Below are 18,143 nucleotides of genomic sequence, written 5' to 3'. Positions count from 1 at the left end.
TATTGACTGATGTCTTCAGAAAAGTTCTAGCAGGTCTAGTATTGCAAGGGACTGAACAGCATTCCTCTGAAAGCTCCTCCTTAGCTGTGGTCTCAACCCTGCATCCAAGCTTAAACCACTGCAGCACTAACACCTTATACTAAAGACTTAACTGAGCTGATCCACTGTAAATACAACAAGCCAAACAATATTCTGGCCCACAGTATTCCCTGTTAGGGCATAGTATCATAGTATCATAGTATCAGCTGCACTCTGCTTCTCTATTGGCCAGCATACTTGTGCTTTTGCCAAAAGCCAAACCAAGCTGTGCACAAAACACAATGGAAATGTGCCATAGTCTGCCTTCATGTAAAGCCATGGTGCGCTTGTTCAGTGGAACAGCCAGATTCTCTGTGTGGCTGCAAGGGTTTTTGACCACTGCAGAAGAAGCTGGACACAGCAGGTGAATTATTGTCTCTTCTCAAGAGTGCTTCCAACCCTCTGCCCCCACTGTAGTGACACAGAGGACCACAAACCGCTGAAGGGCAGCCGGACGCCGTCTAACGGGACAGTGCGGCGTGATGAGAGTGACGACAGCCTGGTGGACTACGGGGAGGGAGGGGATGGGCAGTTCAATGAGGACGGCTCCTTCATCGGTCAATACAGCGGCAAAAAGGAGAGAGACACACATGAAGGCAACGAAAGCTCGGAGGCCCCGTCGCCTGTTAACGCCATGAACTCCTTTGTCTAATGAAGGGGTGACCTGCCCAGCCTCAACCTTTGCTGTGGCCACGACTTGTCACCCCGGCAAATGTGACCACGGTAACCTTGTCTGTGGTGGCAGTTGCTGAGGTGACAGTTATTGTGGACACATATCATCACTTTGTGATGGCCACCTGTCACCAAGACTGCGACAACACCCTCATCTCCACGCCCTCTGCCCTGACCCCAGTCGGCCCCTGTTTGTCACACTGTGACCTCCTCTGACCCTCCCACACGAACGCTCGGCGTGGCAAATCCCAGCACCGCATCCCTCATGACCATTCAAGATATGGAGGATGTAAAGACTGAGAAACCAGGAGAGGGAGAGAAGAAGCAATATAGAGAAGCAGAAGGAATGTACCAGAAGGAGTTAACCCACTCACACTGCTCCACACTGAGCAGGAGTGGTCAAGTATGTGTGTATTAGTGCCATTTGATCTCTTTATACTAAATGTGATGTATCCAAATATATATTTTATCAAAATTTATGACCCACAGGCAGACAAATATGCATTGAATTACACTCATCCATTAACATCTGCATGGAGTAAATCATTATGCTACTAAGCATTTTACCAGTTGTGTAAGTTGTGCAGAGGTGAGCTGTGTGTTGAGACTGTATATGGTGCACGCCTTTTAGCGACTGGTTATGCCTTTTATGTTATTGTTTTCTCAGTCGTCAAAAGTGTTATATGGCGTTTGATATATATAGAGGGAAAATGGCAGCGGTGTCTTTGTGGACATTGTTGTGAAACGTGTGACTCCAATTAGAAGCTAGCATACGTCTTTCTAAAGGCAGGTGAGCTGTTTGTACATATGTCATAGAAGAAGAAAGCTATATTGACTAATGCAGGTCAGGGATTTAGACTTGGACACCTGGCTTAGACACACTTTGAACTCAGCAGTCGGTCACTTCTTCCCACAACAGCCAGCCAGAACTCCCATGCTTAGCCAAAAAACGGCCTCCTCTTTTCTCGAGATTGTTCCTCGCTTGCATTTTTCCTTTCCTACACAATCATGTTATTGTTTTCCACCACGCGTATCGTTACGCAGCACTAACCAAACACAAATGATGGATTTAGTAGTGTCGTTGTCAAGCACTTCCACCCAGATTTACGACGACTGTGCAAGCCTGTGATTTTGGTATCGTAGCCTCCAAAATACCCATTACTCACATTTGTCACAGCATCTCCACTCCTCGGCCTCGTGTGTTCACAGAAATAATCAAAGTGTTGTGGTGTAAACAAACCTGAACCAGGGTCGGTGATGCACGCTCCTGTTTTCTGATAATTAGATGTCAATGTTTGAGAACCTCTCAGCATGGTTTCTAGTGCCTTTGTAGGGAACACAGACTTTGACCCCCGTTTTTCTATCACATCTCTCTTCACGGTTCGGAGCAGTTCACTTAGTCACATGCAGAAGTATCCAACCTTCCTCTAATGATAATGGCAGTAAAGGCTTTTAGGTAGTTTTTAAAACATCCATTTGGATCTTAATAACTTTATATATCATCTTTGAATCGCTACGTTGGTGTTCAGGGTCTAGAGCATTGTAGGCAATTTATTGAAACTACTGATATTGTTTCACATTTGTACTCCCATTGACTCCCCATTGGCATTGTCCTGTTATTGTTGACAATCGTCTTACCCATCGTCATCGTTAGTTTATGAAGTCCTAAAAATCCAGGTAGGAATTTAGGAGTCGGTAAAGTTGAGGTCGGCGTTTTGCTGTGATAAACATCATGGGAGAGATTCATGGACTCGTGCATTCATCTCCATTCTCCTCATACAACATTTACTCTGAGGAAGAGCACTACACTACTGCCAGCGGACTCACCAGGTAACTGCCAACAGAAACGACACACACTTTCTGGTACATAGACGGAGAAACTGGTAGCACTTAGAAATGAAGGGGATGGAATGTTACGCAATGATACCGAATGTGAAGATAACAGGATTAATCTGTCAATGTGAATGAAAAATGTTTCTTGTTTCACTGGAAATGCTAATAGTAAACACACTGGTGACTTTGTTTTATGCATTTTAAACTTCTATCTGTGTACTTTGTCAGGTTTTGCTGTAACTCAGCACAACAGAAGTGTGTGCACCAAGCACTCAGTGAGTTTTATATTACTGTAAATGAATGATGCTGTGTGATTGTGTGGGCGTGTGGATGTGCGTGCGTGCCGGTGGGCGGTTGTGCAAGCGACGCATGCATTGCTACCGTGTTTAAAGTGTGCGTGAGGTATCCGCTGGGTTTCCGTTTCCGTGGATGAGTGCGTGAAGCAGTCCACTCCCATCTCTGCATAAGCACGGCACCCTTATCTCTAAAACTTTTTCCACTTTTTCCAAAAAAACACTTCCACATTTCCACGACTTTGGTTTTCATAACTTGCATCAAGTTTTTACTTTGCAATGTGTCCGTTTTCCACATGTAGATATTTTAGTTGTATTTTGTAAATAATGGCTTGAATTGAGTGTTCAGAGGGGAGAGTCTGACATCAATGACCCCTGCTGCATTATGGGTAGGGGAGGCAGATCGGTGTGGTGTGAGGTGGGACTCTTTACAGTTTCACTCTTTCATTTGCTGTGACATTTATTTTCCTTCTTTCTTTGTTGGAACAGCTATCAAAGGAGATAACTGGTGAAACCTGTATTGTTCCTGTCTTAAAGTTCACACACCTTTTCTGATTTTAATAGGAACACACACTCTGGACAGGATGTATTTTAAACACATCCTGGCATCTAGTTTAGGATCAAATCTGGTCTTTCAAGGCCGCTCCTTTGGATTGTGGGTTAGATTTGTCCCCAAACTACACACCTGCTGAACCTGTCACACCTTTGTAACATTGTGCATTCTGAAAACAAAAGCAAAATGTAATTTGGAGCAAACAGAAAGACGGAGAGAGAAGTGGACTGACACATCAGAGGGTCAATACCCTGGAAATGTTTTAGTGACTGGTGAACATTCAGTATATGATATGATAAAATATGACATTCTGGTTAATGTTGAAGCAACATGAGAAGCATGAAAGGCTGTCAAAATGGTTTACTCTACAATATAATATTGCAAAATATTTTGTATTTCAAATGAAGTTTAAAAAAATGAAATAAATGTTGGTTTCAGGATTTCTGCTCTGTTGTCTTGTGCCATGCATGGGAAAGTGTCACTGTACCGCCACCTAGTGTTTGAAAGTGAGAATGTAGCAACGATGATTTTCTGACAAATTCCCAACACAATAAATCTCCAGAAATTAATGTAGGTCAGATTAACATACATTTGGGTTGTATGGAGAAAACACCAAGAAGAATTTACCCATTTTATTGTTTATTTAGTGCACAGATGTAGTTTCCATACAGTCTTTCACCCCACAATCACGCATCCATATGAAAACAAACATGTCAAATCTTAAAATTAGTATGAAATTCACTATTTAAATTGACTTAAACCGAGTTATAGCCCACTGTAAACTACATTCGGATCTGTATTTGCAGAAGTAAACTGTAGACCTAATCGTATTTCACACTAGTGGTTCTCAAACTGAGATCAGATGAAATATTATGTTAAATGTGTCATTGTTTCGCAGTGGCATATGCACGCTGTTTCACGTGTTATTGTGCGTTCGATTCACTCCATTCATCACGGCTTCCTTTCCCTGTGTTGGTGATGATGGCGTGTGATCCCTCACATGGACCAATCACAGCCCCCACAGTGCTGCCACCCAGAGGTGCCACTCACCCGCATTCCTCCAATAGAAAAGTTCATTTGCACGGGACGCTCCGGCGGGTGGGCTGTGGGACGATGCGGTCCGGGTCCAGGTGTGCCATGCGGACAATGTACTGAAATTCTGCATTTATTCAGCCTGCAAGGTAAGAAAGGCACAGGATGAGTGTGTTTGTGTGTGTGTGTGTTTGTGGAGAGTGGCGGCTGTGTGTGGACTTAGTGAGGATAAAGCGGGGGGATGAGGTGCTGAGGTGCAGGAATGGACCGGCACTGAAGTACCGCAATGCAGAGCGGTGGAGTGCCGGTGCCGCTCCGGCGTCATTGGAGTGAAGTGATGTAAGGAGCTGCGCAGATTCTCTCACTGGCTGCTCTTTATCTTTAGGAGGGACTGCAACAAACTGAGCGCTGTCCCGACACAGACATGTCGCAGCAGTGTGATGGGTCACACATGATGCTGTAGGGAAGTGTGTGTGTCAGACACTCAAGGTGAAAGTGTCAGATGCGTCAAGGACGATTGATGCCGGATGTGCCATGGCATCGATTTGGCCCCTGGCCAAGTGGGCAACTCCCTTTTTCATTATTTTGAGGTTATAGTGTATGCAGTGTCATTAAATCTATAGAAATGACTTCTAACTCATTAAATCTAGTCTTAAAGCTAACGCTCTAATGTTGGATGATGATGCCTTGGACAGTTTTGTAAACATGCAGATTGCCCTAGAAAGGTGCAGAATGTGGCCCAGAACTAAAACACCCTTTCCCTCAGTGATTCAGCAGAATTACATATCTGGTAAAGTCTGAGGCATCGTTCTCTCATCCAGCATCATATTTCTGTGTTTTCACTCAGGGACTTTCTTCTTTCTCCAGCCCTCAAATGTGATTTTGCCAGGACAACAAAACCACCAGCAAAACATGGTTATCCGGTCAGTATGTAAGTCACTGTTGACCTAAATATTGCTGGTGTGTCTAAAGAGGATCTGTGGTCCGGGGCTGTGATAGGATTACTGCCAGAGGCGACGCATGAAAACACACTCTGATGAAGTGATAAGATCGAGTGCTGGAACAGATTGCCGTGTCTTACGGACGTCTCAGTCTGTATCAAAACATACAGTGTACATGAATGATTGTTATTATGATTAACACAGTCTATGGGGTTGAAGATTTTCCCCATGTGGATGGACACACTCCCATCTATAGGACGCATATTAAATAAATGTTGGAGAATCCTCTTTTATTTACTTTTATGTTACTTTGCCACAAAGGTGAACTGTAGTGGAAATGATGGGATAGCTGCAGCAGAGTGGTAGTGTAAGAATATTCTTGTTGAGTCATGCAGAGAGCACAGGGGGGGAGTCACTGCAGCTGTGTAAAGAGGGTGTATGCTGCTGCTCTCTGCTCTCTGCAAATCTCTGCATTATGTTCTGACTGATACACCCAGATTGATATATTCTGCACCCTGCCATGTTTGCCATGAGCATCCTATACCACTGGCAAAAACAATTCCGCATCCCTCCTACTCTCTCTCTCTTCCTCTCTTCCTGTCGCTCTCTCCGGTTTGATGATGAGAGTAGAGTTGCTGCAGCGATGGGCAGAAGTGATGCGTAAGCACCATGTGACGACACAGCAGGCCCTCTGTGAAGGTGCTGCAGTGCTTTCTCATGGTTTAGATACAGGAAGTGTGTGAGTTTCAGAGTGCAGACACATACAACAGGCCGGTGTTTCTGTCCTCTGTGTCTAAACAGAGCTTTCTGCTGAGTCACTTACACCCTCGATCATTTGTATGCAAAGGACACATTGCAGCACTGTGATCATTGTGTGGACGTTTTTTCTGCACAGTCATCACTCTGCTGGTGTGTTTACAAGTCTAATGTCATACATGACATTAGACCCCATGCTGTTGTTTGGATGGGGTGGTGGGGTGGTGTCCAGGGACACAGGGACTAGCAACTTCAGAAGAAGCAGCCAACCGGTTCTTGACGAGAGCCAGGAAATGAAGTCCCAGGAAGAGGACTGCATGGAGGATTCCACATGATCACAGACTGCAATCACGTCAGCGATGGCTTGTTGAATGATGCCACCGTCACCAGCATTATCTGGAATGAAAGTACAACATGCAGAGCCGACCATAGCACACACCCCACCCTGAGGGGCAGTGGGGAGGTCTAGGATCATCCGATTTTGCAGTAACATCAGACGGAGAGCTGCAATCTCCTGAGTCGCAGCTTTGTCAACAGCAATAGAGGAATACATAAATTTCAAAAGTGTATAGCGAGTAAACTGTACTTCAGTTGCAACAAGGGCAGTGCCAAATTGAGGAAACATAGACATAGCAACAACTTGACCGGGAGACCACACACGTTGGTCAAGGGGGACTCCTCGGTCCGCCAGGCTGCTTTTGTAGCGAGAGGCAGGTCTGAGCTCAGAGGTGAGTGTGGCGAGGAATGGCGAGGAATGGCCAGCAGAACACACAGACTCGTATGGGAGCATCCCATGCGATGGAGAGGGTGGGTCTGAAGTTTATTCATGTTTTCAGCAATAACCAGATGTCGCCAGCAGTGGAGCGTTTTCACCTTACCCACAACCGACCGTCTGACCAGAAACCCACTAGAGGTTTCAGGGATCTGTTGATTACTTCACCGACGTTGAGGTGAGCCACTCTATATTGCTGACTCCCCTTTGTAGTCGGACTTCCCCCTTAACCGTTTGAGCTCTGGTCCAGAAGTCGTTGTTTTTTGGATCCACGATGATCGTTCTGCAACTTTCACTGCCGTGGGCGTGGTCAGCAACACCTGGTATGGTCCCTCCCACCTAGGAGAAGACCCCGATTTTCTCTTGTAGACTTTTATCAGGATCCAATCACCTACTGCAACCGGAACATCACCTGCTTGTAAGGGGAGAGGATCATCTGGCATTTTGTTAGACGCAACAACATCTCGGTGTGTTAACACCTTCCTCATGTGGTCAACTAAGTCTTCCTCTTCTGCTGGGGCATTTGGAGTTAACTGAAACTCAGGTATTCGGTACGGTCTTCCGTACAGAAGTTCAAACGGTGTTAAACCTGTGTCTGCATTTGGTGTGATATGTATGTACAATTTTACCAGTTCTAAACAATAATCCATGTTTTACCCGTTTGTTCCATACATTTCTTTAATCTGCTTTTCACTGTTCCATTTGTTCTCTCCACTAAGCCTGCACTTTGTGGATGATAAGCACAGTGATTTTTTTAATTTATCTGTAGCTTTGCCCCTACATTCTTAATAATTTCGTTCACAAAGTGTGAACCATTATCTCTATAGACTGTTTTTGGAATGCCATATTTAGGGATTATGTCTCTGCATAATTCTTTGGCAACCGTCATTGCTTCTGGGGATCCCGTTGGGTATATTTCAACCCATGTAGTGAAAGGGTCTATTATGACTAAGCAGTATTTTTTCCCTTCATACCCATGCAGCTCAATAAAATCCATATGAATCGTTTGAAATGGATATTGTGGTGTAGGGAATTGTCCTCTTTTAGGTCTCATATTCCCTTGAGGGTTGTGTCTTGCACACGTCGGGCAGACTAAACAAAAAAAATGTGTATATTGATTAAAGCCATATGTTGTATATGTTTGTTGTACCATATGTACCATCCCTCCTGTTGAGACATGGCAAGGCCCATGGCTCAAGACAGCCGCCCATTTGAATACATTTTTTCGAAAGATTGGTTTGCCTACTGGTCAGTAATAGATGTCATCTTTTCGCACGGCACCCTTATTTTGCCAGAGTTGTTTTTTTCGTTGCGGAGAGTGCATTTGCATGTCTCTCAGTACTGTATGATCTACAGCGGAAGTGTCTGTGTGCATAGTTTTGAATGGTTGTTCAGCAGCATATTTAGCAGCTTCGTCTGCGTGAGCATTCTTCTTGAGACGTAGTCAGTTCCGTTCGTGTGGGCGGCGCACTTGCATACTGCAATACGCTTTGACAGCTGTTTGTCATACTCTGCATTTGGACCCGGTCGATGTGCGTACTTCATGGTTACATGTAGTTCGGACGCATCATGCACTGTTTGTGGGTGTTTTAGATAAGTTCTAGCGAACTGTATCAGTTGTTCTGGAGTACATGTTGGCGGGCCAGGGAGTAAATCAAGTGACCACCAGTAAGTTGCATTCTTTTCCCTCCATTTCAAAACATCCGCCTATTACTTCACTTTCCCGTTTGACCATCATATTGCCGTCCTCCGTCGGTACAAGATACAATTTAAGTGCAACCAGGGCTTCTCTGCCTAAAAGATTAACAGGGCATGACGGTGACATTACCACTTGTATGTGAAATTTGTGGTTGCTTTCGGGGTCAGTGATCCAAATCTTTTCTGACAATGGTTCCAGAGTTGTGGCCCCGTTAGCAGATTTCATTACTAAACGGTCCCCTGACGGCACCAATGTTCCCTCTAAAAACCACATTCTCAGCGCACAAGAAAATCTATGCTGCGCATAAAATAAAATTCAACATGAACTGTAAATTAATTAGACCAATCTGTACCATTTTGCAATGTAACAGGTCGTCAGGGCGACCAACGGTGTCACTCACTGAGGTGTCACTCACTGTCGCTACGCGACGATGTTTCACACTGTCAGGATGTTTACTGAACGTATATTTGCATCTCCCTCTAATTTCGGAACCTCGGTTTTGCAACAACAATTTCCCATTTTCACTCGCATGCGCATGAGCTGCATATGACTTACTTCAACTGATCAGTGACTTTATGTTGGCACCTTTCGAAAAAGGTTTCGGGTCACTTGCTGCTTCAGTCGTATTTCACTCCTTTCATACAACACACATACAATTCATCAACCAAAATACTTTCACAATGTTGTCCTCGACAAGTATAAGAACCTCGTTCTTTTGTGGTTTCTCAAACCACCTCTTTTACACATTGTTGTCCTCGACAAGTATAAGAACCTCGTTCTTATGTGGTTTCTCAAACCACCTCTTTTAGCGCTATTTTATGTTCCTCAAACTCCTATAGGTTTTCTCCTATCGTGACCTCGTCACGGTAAGACTCATGCTCACCTGAGATGTGCTGATTGTCTCCGTTCAAAAATTCAGATCCCGTCACCCGCACATCGTCAGGACGGACCTTTGGATTTCAACCGGCCTCACTTTCCCCGAATTTCAGCGGTGGAGGACTTTAATGTCGAGTCCTCAACTCGGCTGTGCACAGTCGTCGGTTCACCGTTGGTCGCCCTGACGATGTTCAGGAATCTTGGGATCCGGTTCGAAGGACCAATTAAATGTCAGGTCTGAAACCTCGTTTCAGCGGACAAATGTAAATCAGAGTCAGCAATTCACAGGAGAGTAGTCTTACTTCATGAGTTTTACCTGCAAGGAGTGAGCAGCTTACAGCAAAGGCAGCTTCCTCTCACTGAGGAGCACTCAGTGAGTACATATCTTTTATTGTCACACAACAGGATGTCATGGGTCACCCTGATACTGAGAAAAACAGTTCTCGATCTGATAAGGTCAACGTCTTCCTCTAATGAAGTGCAATGTCTGGTGACACTTAAACTATGATAACATACAAATTCTCTTACAGGTGGATGAATGCAAATCAACATTTTAGGCAGGTAGATACAAGTCATAAAACACTGAATGTCCCTTATATGTCCCTAATAGCTGATTGCGATAAGCATCTTGGTGACTTAGTGTATCCATTTCTCTCCCACTCTTCCTCCCTCTCTACTTCATGTCCTACTGTCCAGCCATATAACCCGCGCTGTGTCAGTGAGTGAGTCGATCTGTTGACTGTCATGGCTGCCACTGCTTTGGTGCTGCTGGTCCTCACCTCTTCCGTCTCCCTCTCTGGTAAGTGACATTTTCTACTATCTTATCATATTTAATTCAGGAGTTCACACCATCATCTGACACTGCCGTGTGTTTGCTTTGCAGTGGCAATCCTGTTCGGTGAGCGAAGGATTTTTGGAGGTGAGTTCGTTCCCCACATAGGACATTTGGTTTCCTGCAAAATAGACACATTAAATAAGTACTTAATGAAACTAATGGTGATGTAACATTTGTCAGATGATGCTACTGGGTACGGCCCCATCTTTGAGGAGGAGCCTGTGGACGTGGTCTACACTGAGGACTCACCTGATGGGAGAATCTCTATGAACTGCAGAGCACGAGCAAACCCACCTGCTTCATACAGGTCACACACATGCAGTCACTGAAAGCACTGTCATACGTCATGTGGTATGATGAACATTTACACTAACTTTCTCTCTTTCCATGTGCTTCTCATCACCAATAGGTGGCGCCGTGATAACTGGGAGATCAAGCTGATGGAGCAGCCAGATGAGCACTACAGCTTGGTAGGGGGGAACCTGGTCATCACCAACCCAAGACAGAAGAAACACGGAGGGACGTACATCTGCGTGGCCAAAAACATCTACGGGACCGTCATCAGCAAGGAGGCCAGGGTCAAGTTTGGATGTGAGCCTATGTCAAACAGATCCATGAGCATGTTTTGTTCTATCTACATGATTTGATCTGCAATGTGTCTGTGTTTGTTCTCGTCCTTTCCTCTCTTCTGTAGTTCTGGAGGAGTTTCCTCAGGATGAGAGAGAGGCTGTGTATGTCAAAGAAGGACAGGGGGCTGTTCTGCTGTGCGTCCCCCCAAAAGCCTGGCCACGTATGTACAGATCCTCCTTAAGAAGTTGTACATCTCAAACTCTACAGCATTACATGTTTCTCTTTCCTTTCCCTCAGCTGAAGTGACGTACCGCTGGATCTACAACGAGTTCCCAGTTTTCCTGCACACGGATCGCCGCCGATTTGTTTCGCAGAAGACTGGGAACCTGTACATCTCCAAGGTGGAAGCTCAGGATGCAGGGAACTACTCGTGCTTTGTTTCCAGCCCCACCATCGGGAAGAGCGTCTTCTCCAAGTTCATCCCCCTCATCCCCTTACCACCTGAAGAAGGTTAGTGGATACTTCGGTTCACATTTTTACACAGTTTTTCTGTCTTTCAGATTTATGATGAATGGATTTATGTTTACTCCTAAGGTGAGGAGCGGAAGTATCCAGCAGACATCAGGGTGAAATTCCCTGATACTACCGCCATGCTGGCCTCCAATATCACTCTGGAATGTTTTGCTCTGGGAAAGTAAGTTTACATCACTGGGGATCCAAATAGTTACATTTTATTGAAGATATCTGGATAAGAATTAGTTTCCCAACATCATCAGGTCCTCCAATTGAAATGAGATGAGAAGAAATCAGTCATTATATATTTTATGTGCATTTAGCCCCATCCCTCATATCGTATGGAGGAAGGTGGACGCCACAGACCTCCCAGCAACTCACGAGATCAGTGAATCAGGAGCGGCATTGCACCTCTTTAATGTGCAGTATGAAGACGTGGGAGGATACGAGTGTGAAGCCATCAACACAAAGGGGAAGGACTGGCACAAGGCCTGGCTTTATGTGGAGTGTAAGACAACTCACTAATCACTGTTAACACATGTAGAGATTTAGGTATTGTCTTATGTGTTAGGATTTTAAAATTGTAAACTTAGAGCCTCTTTGACGTTAACGCTCCGTTGAAGAATCCATGGAGGTGATTTGATTAGAATGTTGAGCGTGATCAATACTTGTGCCTGAATGTCTTTGGCAGCTGCTCCAGAATGGGCGGAAACCATCAACAACACACAGATCGACATCGGGTCAGAGCACACTATGCGCTGTGTGGCCTCGGGGAAGCCTTTCCCATTCATCCGCTGGTACAAAGATGGATACATGGTGAAAGATCTTCTTTGTTGCCTTGTATTCAAACAATGTCTTACACGTGTAAAGAAACAGGCAGTGCATTTGGTGTGTGTGTGTGTTTTAGTTTGGTAAAGGTGAGTTGAAGTTCTCCAGTCTGACGTTTGATGACTCAGGGATGTACCAGTGTATCGCTGAGAACTACTGGGGCATCAAATATGCCAACGCTGAGCTCCGTGTGATTGGTGAGTCCTCACAGAAATGGATTTTGGGACACATGTTGGTGTAGCTGGGTAATATCATTTCCTCTCTGTTGGGACAACATAACCGGATTGCGTTATTCTCCCCTCCAGCCTGTGCTCCTACGTTTGAGTTTAACCCCGTGAAGAAGCAGCTCCTGGGGGCAAGAGATGGCCGTGTGGTGATCGAGTGTAAACCCAGAGCAGCTCCCAGACCGCGCTTCATCTGGACCAAAGGCAAAGAGCTGCTCTTCAACAATTCACGGTCAGTTAACAAGTAAATGAGACAACACCGCGATTACAAAGCACTCATAGTGGGTTTTAGTATATAATTGTCTTTTATTTTTCCAGCATTTCCATTTTGTTTGATGGGAGTCTGGAGATTAGCAATGCCACCAAGAACGATGAGGGACTTTACACCTGCTTTGCTGAGAATGACAGAGGAAAGGGCAACAGCTCCGGCACTCTCACTATTACAGGTGTGTGTGTGTGTGTGTGTGTGTGTGTGTGTGTGTGTGTGTGTGTGTGTGTGTGTGTGTGTGTGTGTGTGTGTGAGCTCTATGTTATGATTAATAGCAGGTGAGTAGTGGAGGCGTTTTGCTGATACAGATGTTTTTTCTTCCTAGAGGCTACCTCCATCTCAGAGCCCCCTGAGGACACTGAGGCTACGGTTGGCGAGGAGGTGATCCTCAAATGTTCCGCTTCATACGACCCCATGTTGGACATCACCTTCATCTGGACCGTAGACTTCAGAGTCATCGACTTCAACGCCGAATGGCAATACTATGAACGCGTCATGGTACACTAGTGCTTTCATTTGATCCTTAGTTGGATCTCATGTGTCCCATACAAGGCCAGTCATCAATCAATCAATGATGAATTATCCTTCCTTCCTTCCTTCCTTCCTTCCTTCCTTCCTTCCTTCCTTTCTTCCTTCCTTCCTTCCTTCCTTCCTTCCTTCCTTTCTTCATCTCTGTTGGTCAGGATGACAATGGCTGCGGTGACTTGAAAATCATGAACGTGCAGATCTGGCACGAGGGTCGCTACACCTGCACGGCACAGACGGTCGTGGACAACACCACAGTGTACGCCGACCTCAAGATCCTAGGTCAGTCCCAGCATGCTTTGCCACAGATCTCAGTACATTTTAAGCATTTTGTTCCAGGGTTCATAATTTGCCAGAACACATACTGTACCTCCTTCACATGCATCTTTCTACCCCTGCTTCTCTGACAAACCACATCTCCAGGTGTTCCCGGGCCTCCAGGTGTGATCCGAGTGGACGAGATCAGAGACAAGTCGGTGAAGCTGGTCTGGACCAAAGGATCAGACCACAACAGCCCAATCCTTTATTACACCATCCAGACCAGACACTTCTGGGCTTTGAATGAGGACGACTGGAGGGATGCCAGCACCTGTAAGTACTGCTTTCTGCCACAAGGGGGCCAACTCGCTCTATAGAGGTGATAAACCAAACTGTGACATTTATTAAAGCAAAAGCACAAATATAAGACACAATTTGGCACTGATGTCCTTTGTCTCCTTATTCCTTCCATCACTTGTGTCTCCTCTAGTGCCAACTGTTCTTGATCAAAATGCAGAGATGGCAGACGTGACGGACCTGTACCCCTGGATGGAGTATCAGTTCAGGATCTTCGCCACCAACGAGCTTGGCCCCGGCGAGGCCAGCATCCCCTCCCTCACGATCAAAACCTGGGATGCTCGTAAGGAGAGATCATATTCATATCCTTCATGTGTGTCTGAGGTGCTTGTGTGTCATATCAGAATCAGAATCAGAATCAGAATCACTTTATTTGCCAATTAAGTTTGCACTTAAGAGGAATTTGCTGTGGTTCTGGGTGAAACGTGTAACATATAGAAAAAGACAACAGAAGACAACATATAAAACAACATAAAACAACATGTACAAACAGCAGCTTGGTGAATACTTAAATTAAATTAAAAACACACTAAATTAAACTAAATTAAATAAGTTAACTAAATGAGTGCTGATGAATAAGGTGTTAAAAAACGTGCAGGGGATTATCCAATAAATTAACTTAAGACTACTGTTAAATAAAGTCAATGTGCAGGGGTTTTTGTGAGGTCAGTGGAGGACCTGGGCCTTGTTGATGAGGCCCACTGCCGAGGGGAAGAAGCTGGATTTGTGGCGTGAGGTTTTGATCCTGATGGACCTCAGCCTTCTGCCAGAGGGGAGGGTTAAAAACAGTTTGTGTCCAGGGTGGGAGGGGTCGGCCAGAATCTTGCCTGCCCGCTTCAGGGTCCGGGAGGCGTACAGGTCCTGGAGGGACGGCAGGTTGTAGCCAATCAGCTTCTCGGTACAGTGGATGATACGCCGTCTGGTACGCTGCAGCCACTGCCAAGGACAAGGGCAGGCTGCAGCGTACCAGACGGTGATGGAGGAGGTGAGGATGGACTCAATGATGGCAGAGTAGAAGCGTACCATCAATGTCTTTGTCATATAGGATTTGAATCATCTTTTTCCAGCTCCTGTGGTTTCTCCCACTGATGTGGGCGGTTATGGAGGTAGAAATGGTGAGATCGTCATCACGTGGGAAGTAGGTGTCTCTCTTTGAGTCTCTCATTCTCATATTGTATTCAGATGTTTGATATACTAAAATGCCTGTCTTTGAATTCATTCCTAAATATATTACACTGATGGATTCACATGGATTTTCAAAACCTTTGACATTTTCCTCTATTCTTCACACGTAGCCGGTGCAGCCATGGGAATTCTCCGGCAAGAAGTTTGGTTACATTGTGGCGTTCAAGCCTCACGATGCCTACGACTGGTGGTACGAGACCATCTCCGACCCCGAGACCAGACGATACGTCCACCGCGACTCCTACTTCATTCCAACAGAAGAAGACTTCCAAGTCCGCGAGTTTCAGGTGAAGATCAAGTCTTTTAATGTGAAAGGAGACGGCCCCTACAGCCTCACCAAGGTCATCTACTACCCGCGGGATGGTGAGAATCTATTTGTCACTTTTTGACTCAGACATGTGTTTTAGCTGCAGCTCTGAAGTATTCTCTCTCATCCATTTCTTCTGCAGTACCTACAGAGTCTCCGACAGACATCTATGCTAGACCGGTGACTGCCACTGAAGCTATGGTGTGGTGGTTGCCAATAGTAGACACTGGTACAGGCCTGCAGCAGTACATTGAAGGATACCAGGTACACACAATTCATTTCTTTCCAAATGCCAACTTGAAGATTTCTGTCTCAGCATCTTCACACAATCCATCACTCTTTTTTTTTGCGCTCATCAGGTCAAATACTGGAGAAAGTACGATGATCCAGAGCCGGGAGCCAGTCGGATATTTGTTCCAGGCAATGTTAACCACACCAGGTTGGAGAACATGTTGCCAGACGGGCACTATCTCATCGAGGTCCGTGCCTACAATGGAGCTGGGTTTGGACCCCCTGGAGAACACTGTGAGATGTTCACAAGGAGACCACGTGAGACTAATGCACTACAATGTCTTTCTGAAATATAATGAGTGGGATTGAGGACTCCCAAGTGCAAAAGTTTCCAATAGATATTAGATCATATTTTTTCTTCTGCAGCGCCGCGTGACGCTCCCAGGATGTGGCGCTACATCAGCTGGACCGGGAAGTGGTTGTATATATGGTGGGACCATATCCACTATGACTGGTTTGGCGATTTCTCCTTCCCATTGTACTATAAGGTAAGTATGGAGACCAACCAGGGAGCTAGGAGTGCCACAGTTTGAGAGCCACTGGTGTAGTAATCTAAGAATTTGCACCACATCCTCTCATTTTCTCACATACCCTCCCTCAGATGTGTTGTTATTTTCTTGTTTCGTGTTCAGGTCATGTTCAGAAAGACGGGCTACGTCTACGGGAAAGTTTACATCACCGGGTGGCACTTCATGGACTTCCCCATGCCTCAGGTTGGAGACTTTGAGCTGATGGTGCGGGGCCGTTATGAAGGAGGAGATGGTCCTGTCAGGAAGATAAAGATTCTGGGTAACACACAAACTAACCAACACACAAAGTCCCAATCACCCAATAGTAAAGCCATTACATGATGGGGCTGCACATGTTGCTGATCAGTGTTTCCTTTTGTTTCCGTTTCCTCAGGTAAAGCATCTATGACCACGCCCACTCTTAGCTTTGCTTCTTTGGTTCTGCTGGCACTGTGCATTGCCGGATTTGAGCTTTAGACCTGCCACAATTGTGAAATGGACTCTGGAGGTGCATAAACCTGAGAGATCCAGTTTTCACCTCCAAAATCATTACACTGGGGTGCATCCACTCTTTCCACTGGTACTCACGTCTGTGATGTCATCATGCATCTGTCCTGCTTCTGTTCTGTTGTAACATAGGAAGGTAATTCTTTCCAATCTGCCTCTTGCACTACTTGTTGTAGCTACTGCGAAATGTCCTTTTTATGAAATGAACACCTGCTTTACCCCAAATATTCCAATATCATCGCCAAAATGAATGAAGACAAACAATAACTGTCAATTCATTTAGTCAATCGCACAATGATTTGTCAAAGCTCTTTACAAACTCCTCAACAAAACAAAGTCCTTTTTTAAGTTGTACAGTAAGTCTGTCTCGTTTACTTTCCTTCCTTCCTTTCATTTCTAATGTCAGCTCACTTGTTTGGAGCTGAAATTAGACGAGCCGGATCTCTCTGATGAAAGCAGTGAACAGTATGCAAAGAGCAATCTGAGCAAGGGATTAGTGAGCGGCTGTAGATCAATGGTGAGGTTATTAGTTCTACATATACATACGGTATATCACATTTATTTAAACAGGCTTTGAATAATGATGGCAGTGCTGTAGTGTATATAAACACTATATAAAACTAAACTAGATTTATTTTCTACAGGTTTAATGGTGCTGTGAGTTTAGAGAATGCTGTCAAACGTTTTTTTTTATTTCATCCAATGAGTCCCTGCCTTCTGTGGCTGCTATTGTCATGTTGCTTTGAATGTTTAGTTTCACATATAGCACATTCCATAGGCCATATTACTTTTAAGAACCTCTTCATTGTAAATGAAAGTATTTAATTTGGATTTAAACAATCAGGCAGAAATTCTATCACAGGTAATCTGTATGTTTATGTTCTTTGTTCTGCCAGACTGTTCATCTAATAAATACAATTTAGCCAAAATCACATTTTGACGAGATTTTATATTGTGGTTTTGTGGAGTTGGATTTCATGTTCGATCAATTAATTTTATATATACAACACATACACAGTTTATGGGTTTTGTATTCTGAGTGTATCTCTAATGCATGCAGTTGGCCAATAAATACTTAAACTATTTATTTCAAATTTTACCCAACTGCAATATATGGAATTGTTACAGTATAGAAGTTGAGGCTGCATCTTTTACAGAAATTGATTTGTGCCTTAAAATGACTGTGTGCTTATGTATATGTACACAAATGGAAAAAAGAGAATAGTTGACACTTCTCATAAAATGATAAAGTAGCTCCTTTTATTTTGGCACAAATCTGATTGAAATTATGACCAATTATTTTACATATATACATATCGGTTGCTGGAACATCAGGGTTGCAATTATTGTTTGATATTAATTGAGTAATTTATTTCTCTTGCTGGACTGCAGATCCTCTGAGCCCGCAAACTGGGATGCAATGCGTGTTTGTCACCACCAGGTGGAAGTAGTATTAACAAC

At 44.6% G+C, this 18,143-nt stretch overlaps 2 protein-coding genes across 14 annotated transcripts in view; both read left to right on the top strand.

Moving 5' to 3' along the window:
• Window positions 1-3,869, top strand: part of LOC143001580 (neuronal cell adhesion molecule-like) — a 42,257-nt gene extending 38,388 nt beyond the window's left edge. For all 7 annotated transcript variants that reach the window (XM_076151248.1, XM_076151239.1, XM_076151268.1 and 4 more), the window contains one exon: window positions 496-3,869. In XM_076151248.1, coding sequence (XP_076007363.1) covers window positions 496-730 — 235 coding nt within the window. In that variant the 3' untranslated portion in view covers window positions 731-3,869. The remainder of the gene's footprint in view (window positions 1-495) is intronic.
• Window positions 3,870-4,521: 652 nt separating this feature from the next.
• LOC143001535 (contactin-1a-like) lies at window positions 4,522-17,634 on the top strand. Of its 7 annotated transcripts, XM_076151193.1 has the most exons (26): window positions 8,346-8,598; window positions 9,549-9,878; window positions 10,036-10,066; window positions 10,202-10,304; window positions 10,389-10,424; window positions 10,521-10,647; window positions 10,750-10,931; window positions 11,035-11,130; window positions 11,208-11,420; window positions 11,505-11,604; window positions 11,747-11,931; window positions 12,115-12,239; window positions 12,331-12,448; window positions 12,557-12,707; window positions 12,794-12,921; window positions 13,069-13,241; window positions 13,427-13,550; window positions 13,692-13,859; window positions 14,017-14,166; window positions 14,951-15,021; window positions 15,179-15,431; window positions 15,518-15,639; window positions 15,735-15,924; window positions 16,033-16,154; window positions 16,299-16,455; window positions 16,570-17,634. In XM_076151193.1, exons 4-26 carry the CDS (start codon window positions 10,250-10,252, stop codon window positions 16,650-16,652), a joined length of 3,129 nt encoding a protein of 1,042 aa, XP_076007308.1. In that variant the 5' UTR covers window positions 8,346-8,598; window positions 9,549-9,878; window positions 10,036-10,066; window positions 10,202-10,249; the 3' UTR covers window positions 16,653-17,634. The 7 variants fall into 7 exon arrangements, with proteins under 7 accessions (XP_076007329.1, XP_076007337.1, XP_076007308.1 ...); XM_076151201.1 differs by lacking the exon at window positions 10,036-10,066 and having other exon boundaries at window positions 9,549-9,740; XM_076151185.1 differs by lacking the exon at window positions 10,036-10,066.
• Window positions 17,635-18,143: the final 509 nt, after the last annotated feature.

This window comes from Genypterus blacodes, unplaced genomic scaffold, assembly GCF_046128005.1.
Source record: "Genypterus blacodes isolate CSIRO-AG114 ecotype Tasmania unplaced genomic scaffold, CSIRO-AGI_Gbla_v1 ptg000007l_1, whole genome shotgun sequence".
NCBI lineage: Eukaryota > Metazoa > Chordata > Actinopteri > Ophidiiformes > Ophidiidae > Genypterus > Genypterus blacodes.
This window is presented reverse-complemented; position numbering and strand designations above follow the sequence as displayed.

Coding starts and splice junctions, on each gene's coding strand:
- LOC143001535 (XM_076151214.1), top strand. CDS start 10,250: ATGGCTGCCACTGCTTTGGTGCTGCTGGTCCTCACCTCTTCCGTCTCC. Junction 12,922..13,068: donor CGGCACTCTCACTATTACAG/GTGTGTGTGTGT, acceptor TTTTCTTCCTAG/AGGCTACCTCCATCTCAGAG. Junction 15,640..15,734: donor AGTACATTGAAGGATACCAG/GTACACACAATT, acceptor TGCGCTCATCAG/GTCAAATACTGGAGAAAGTA.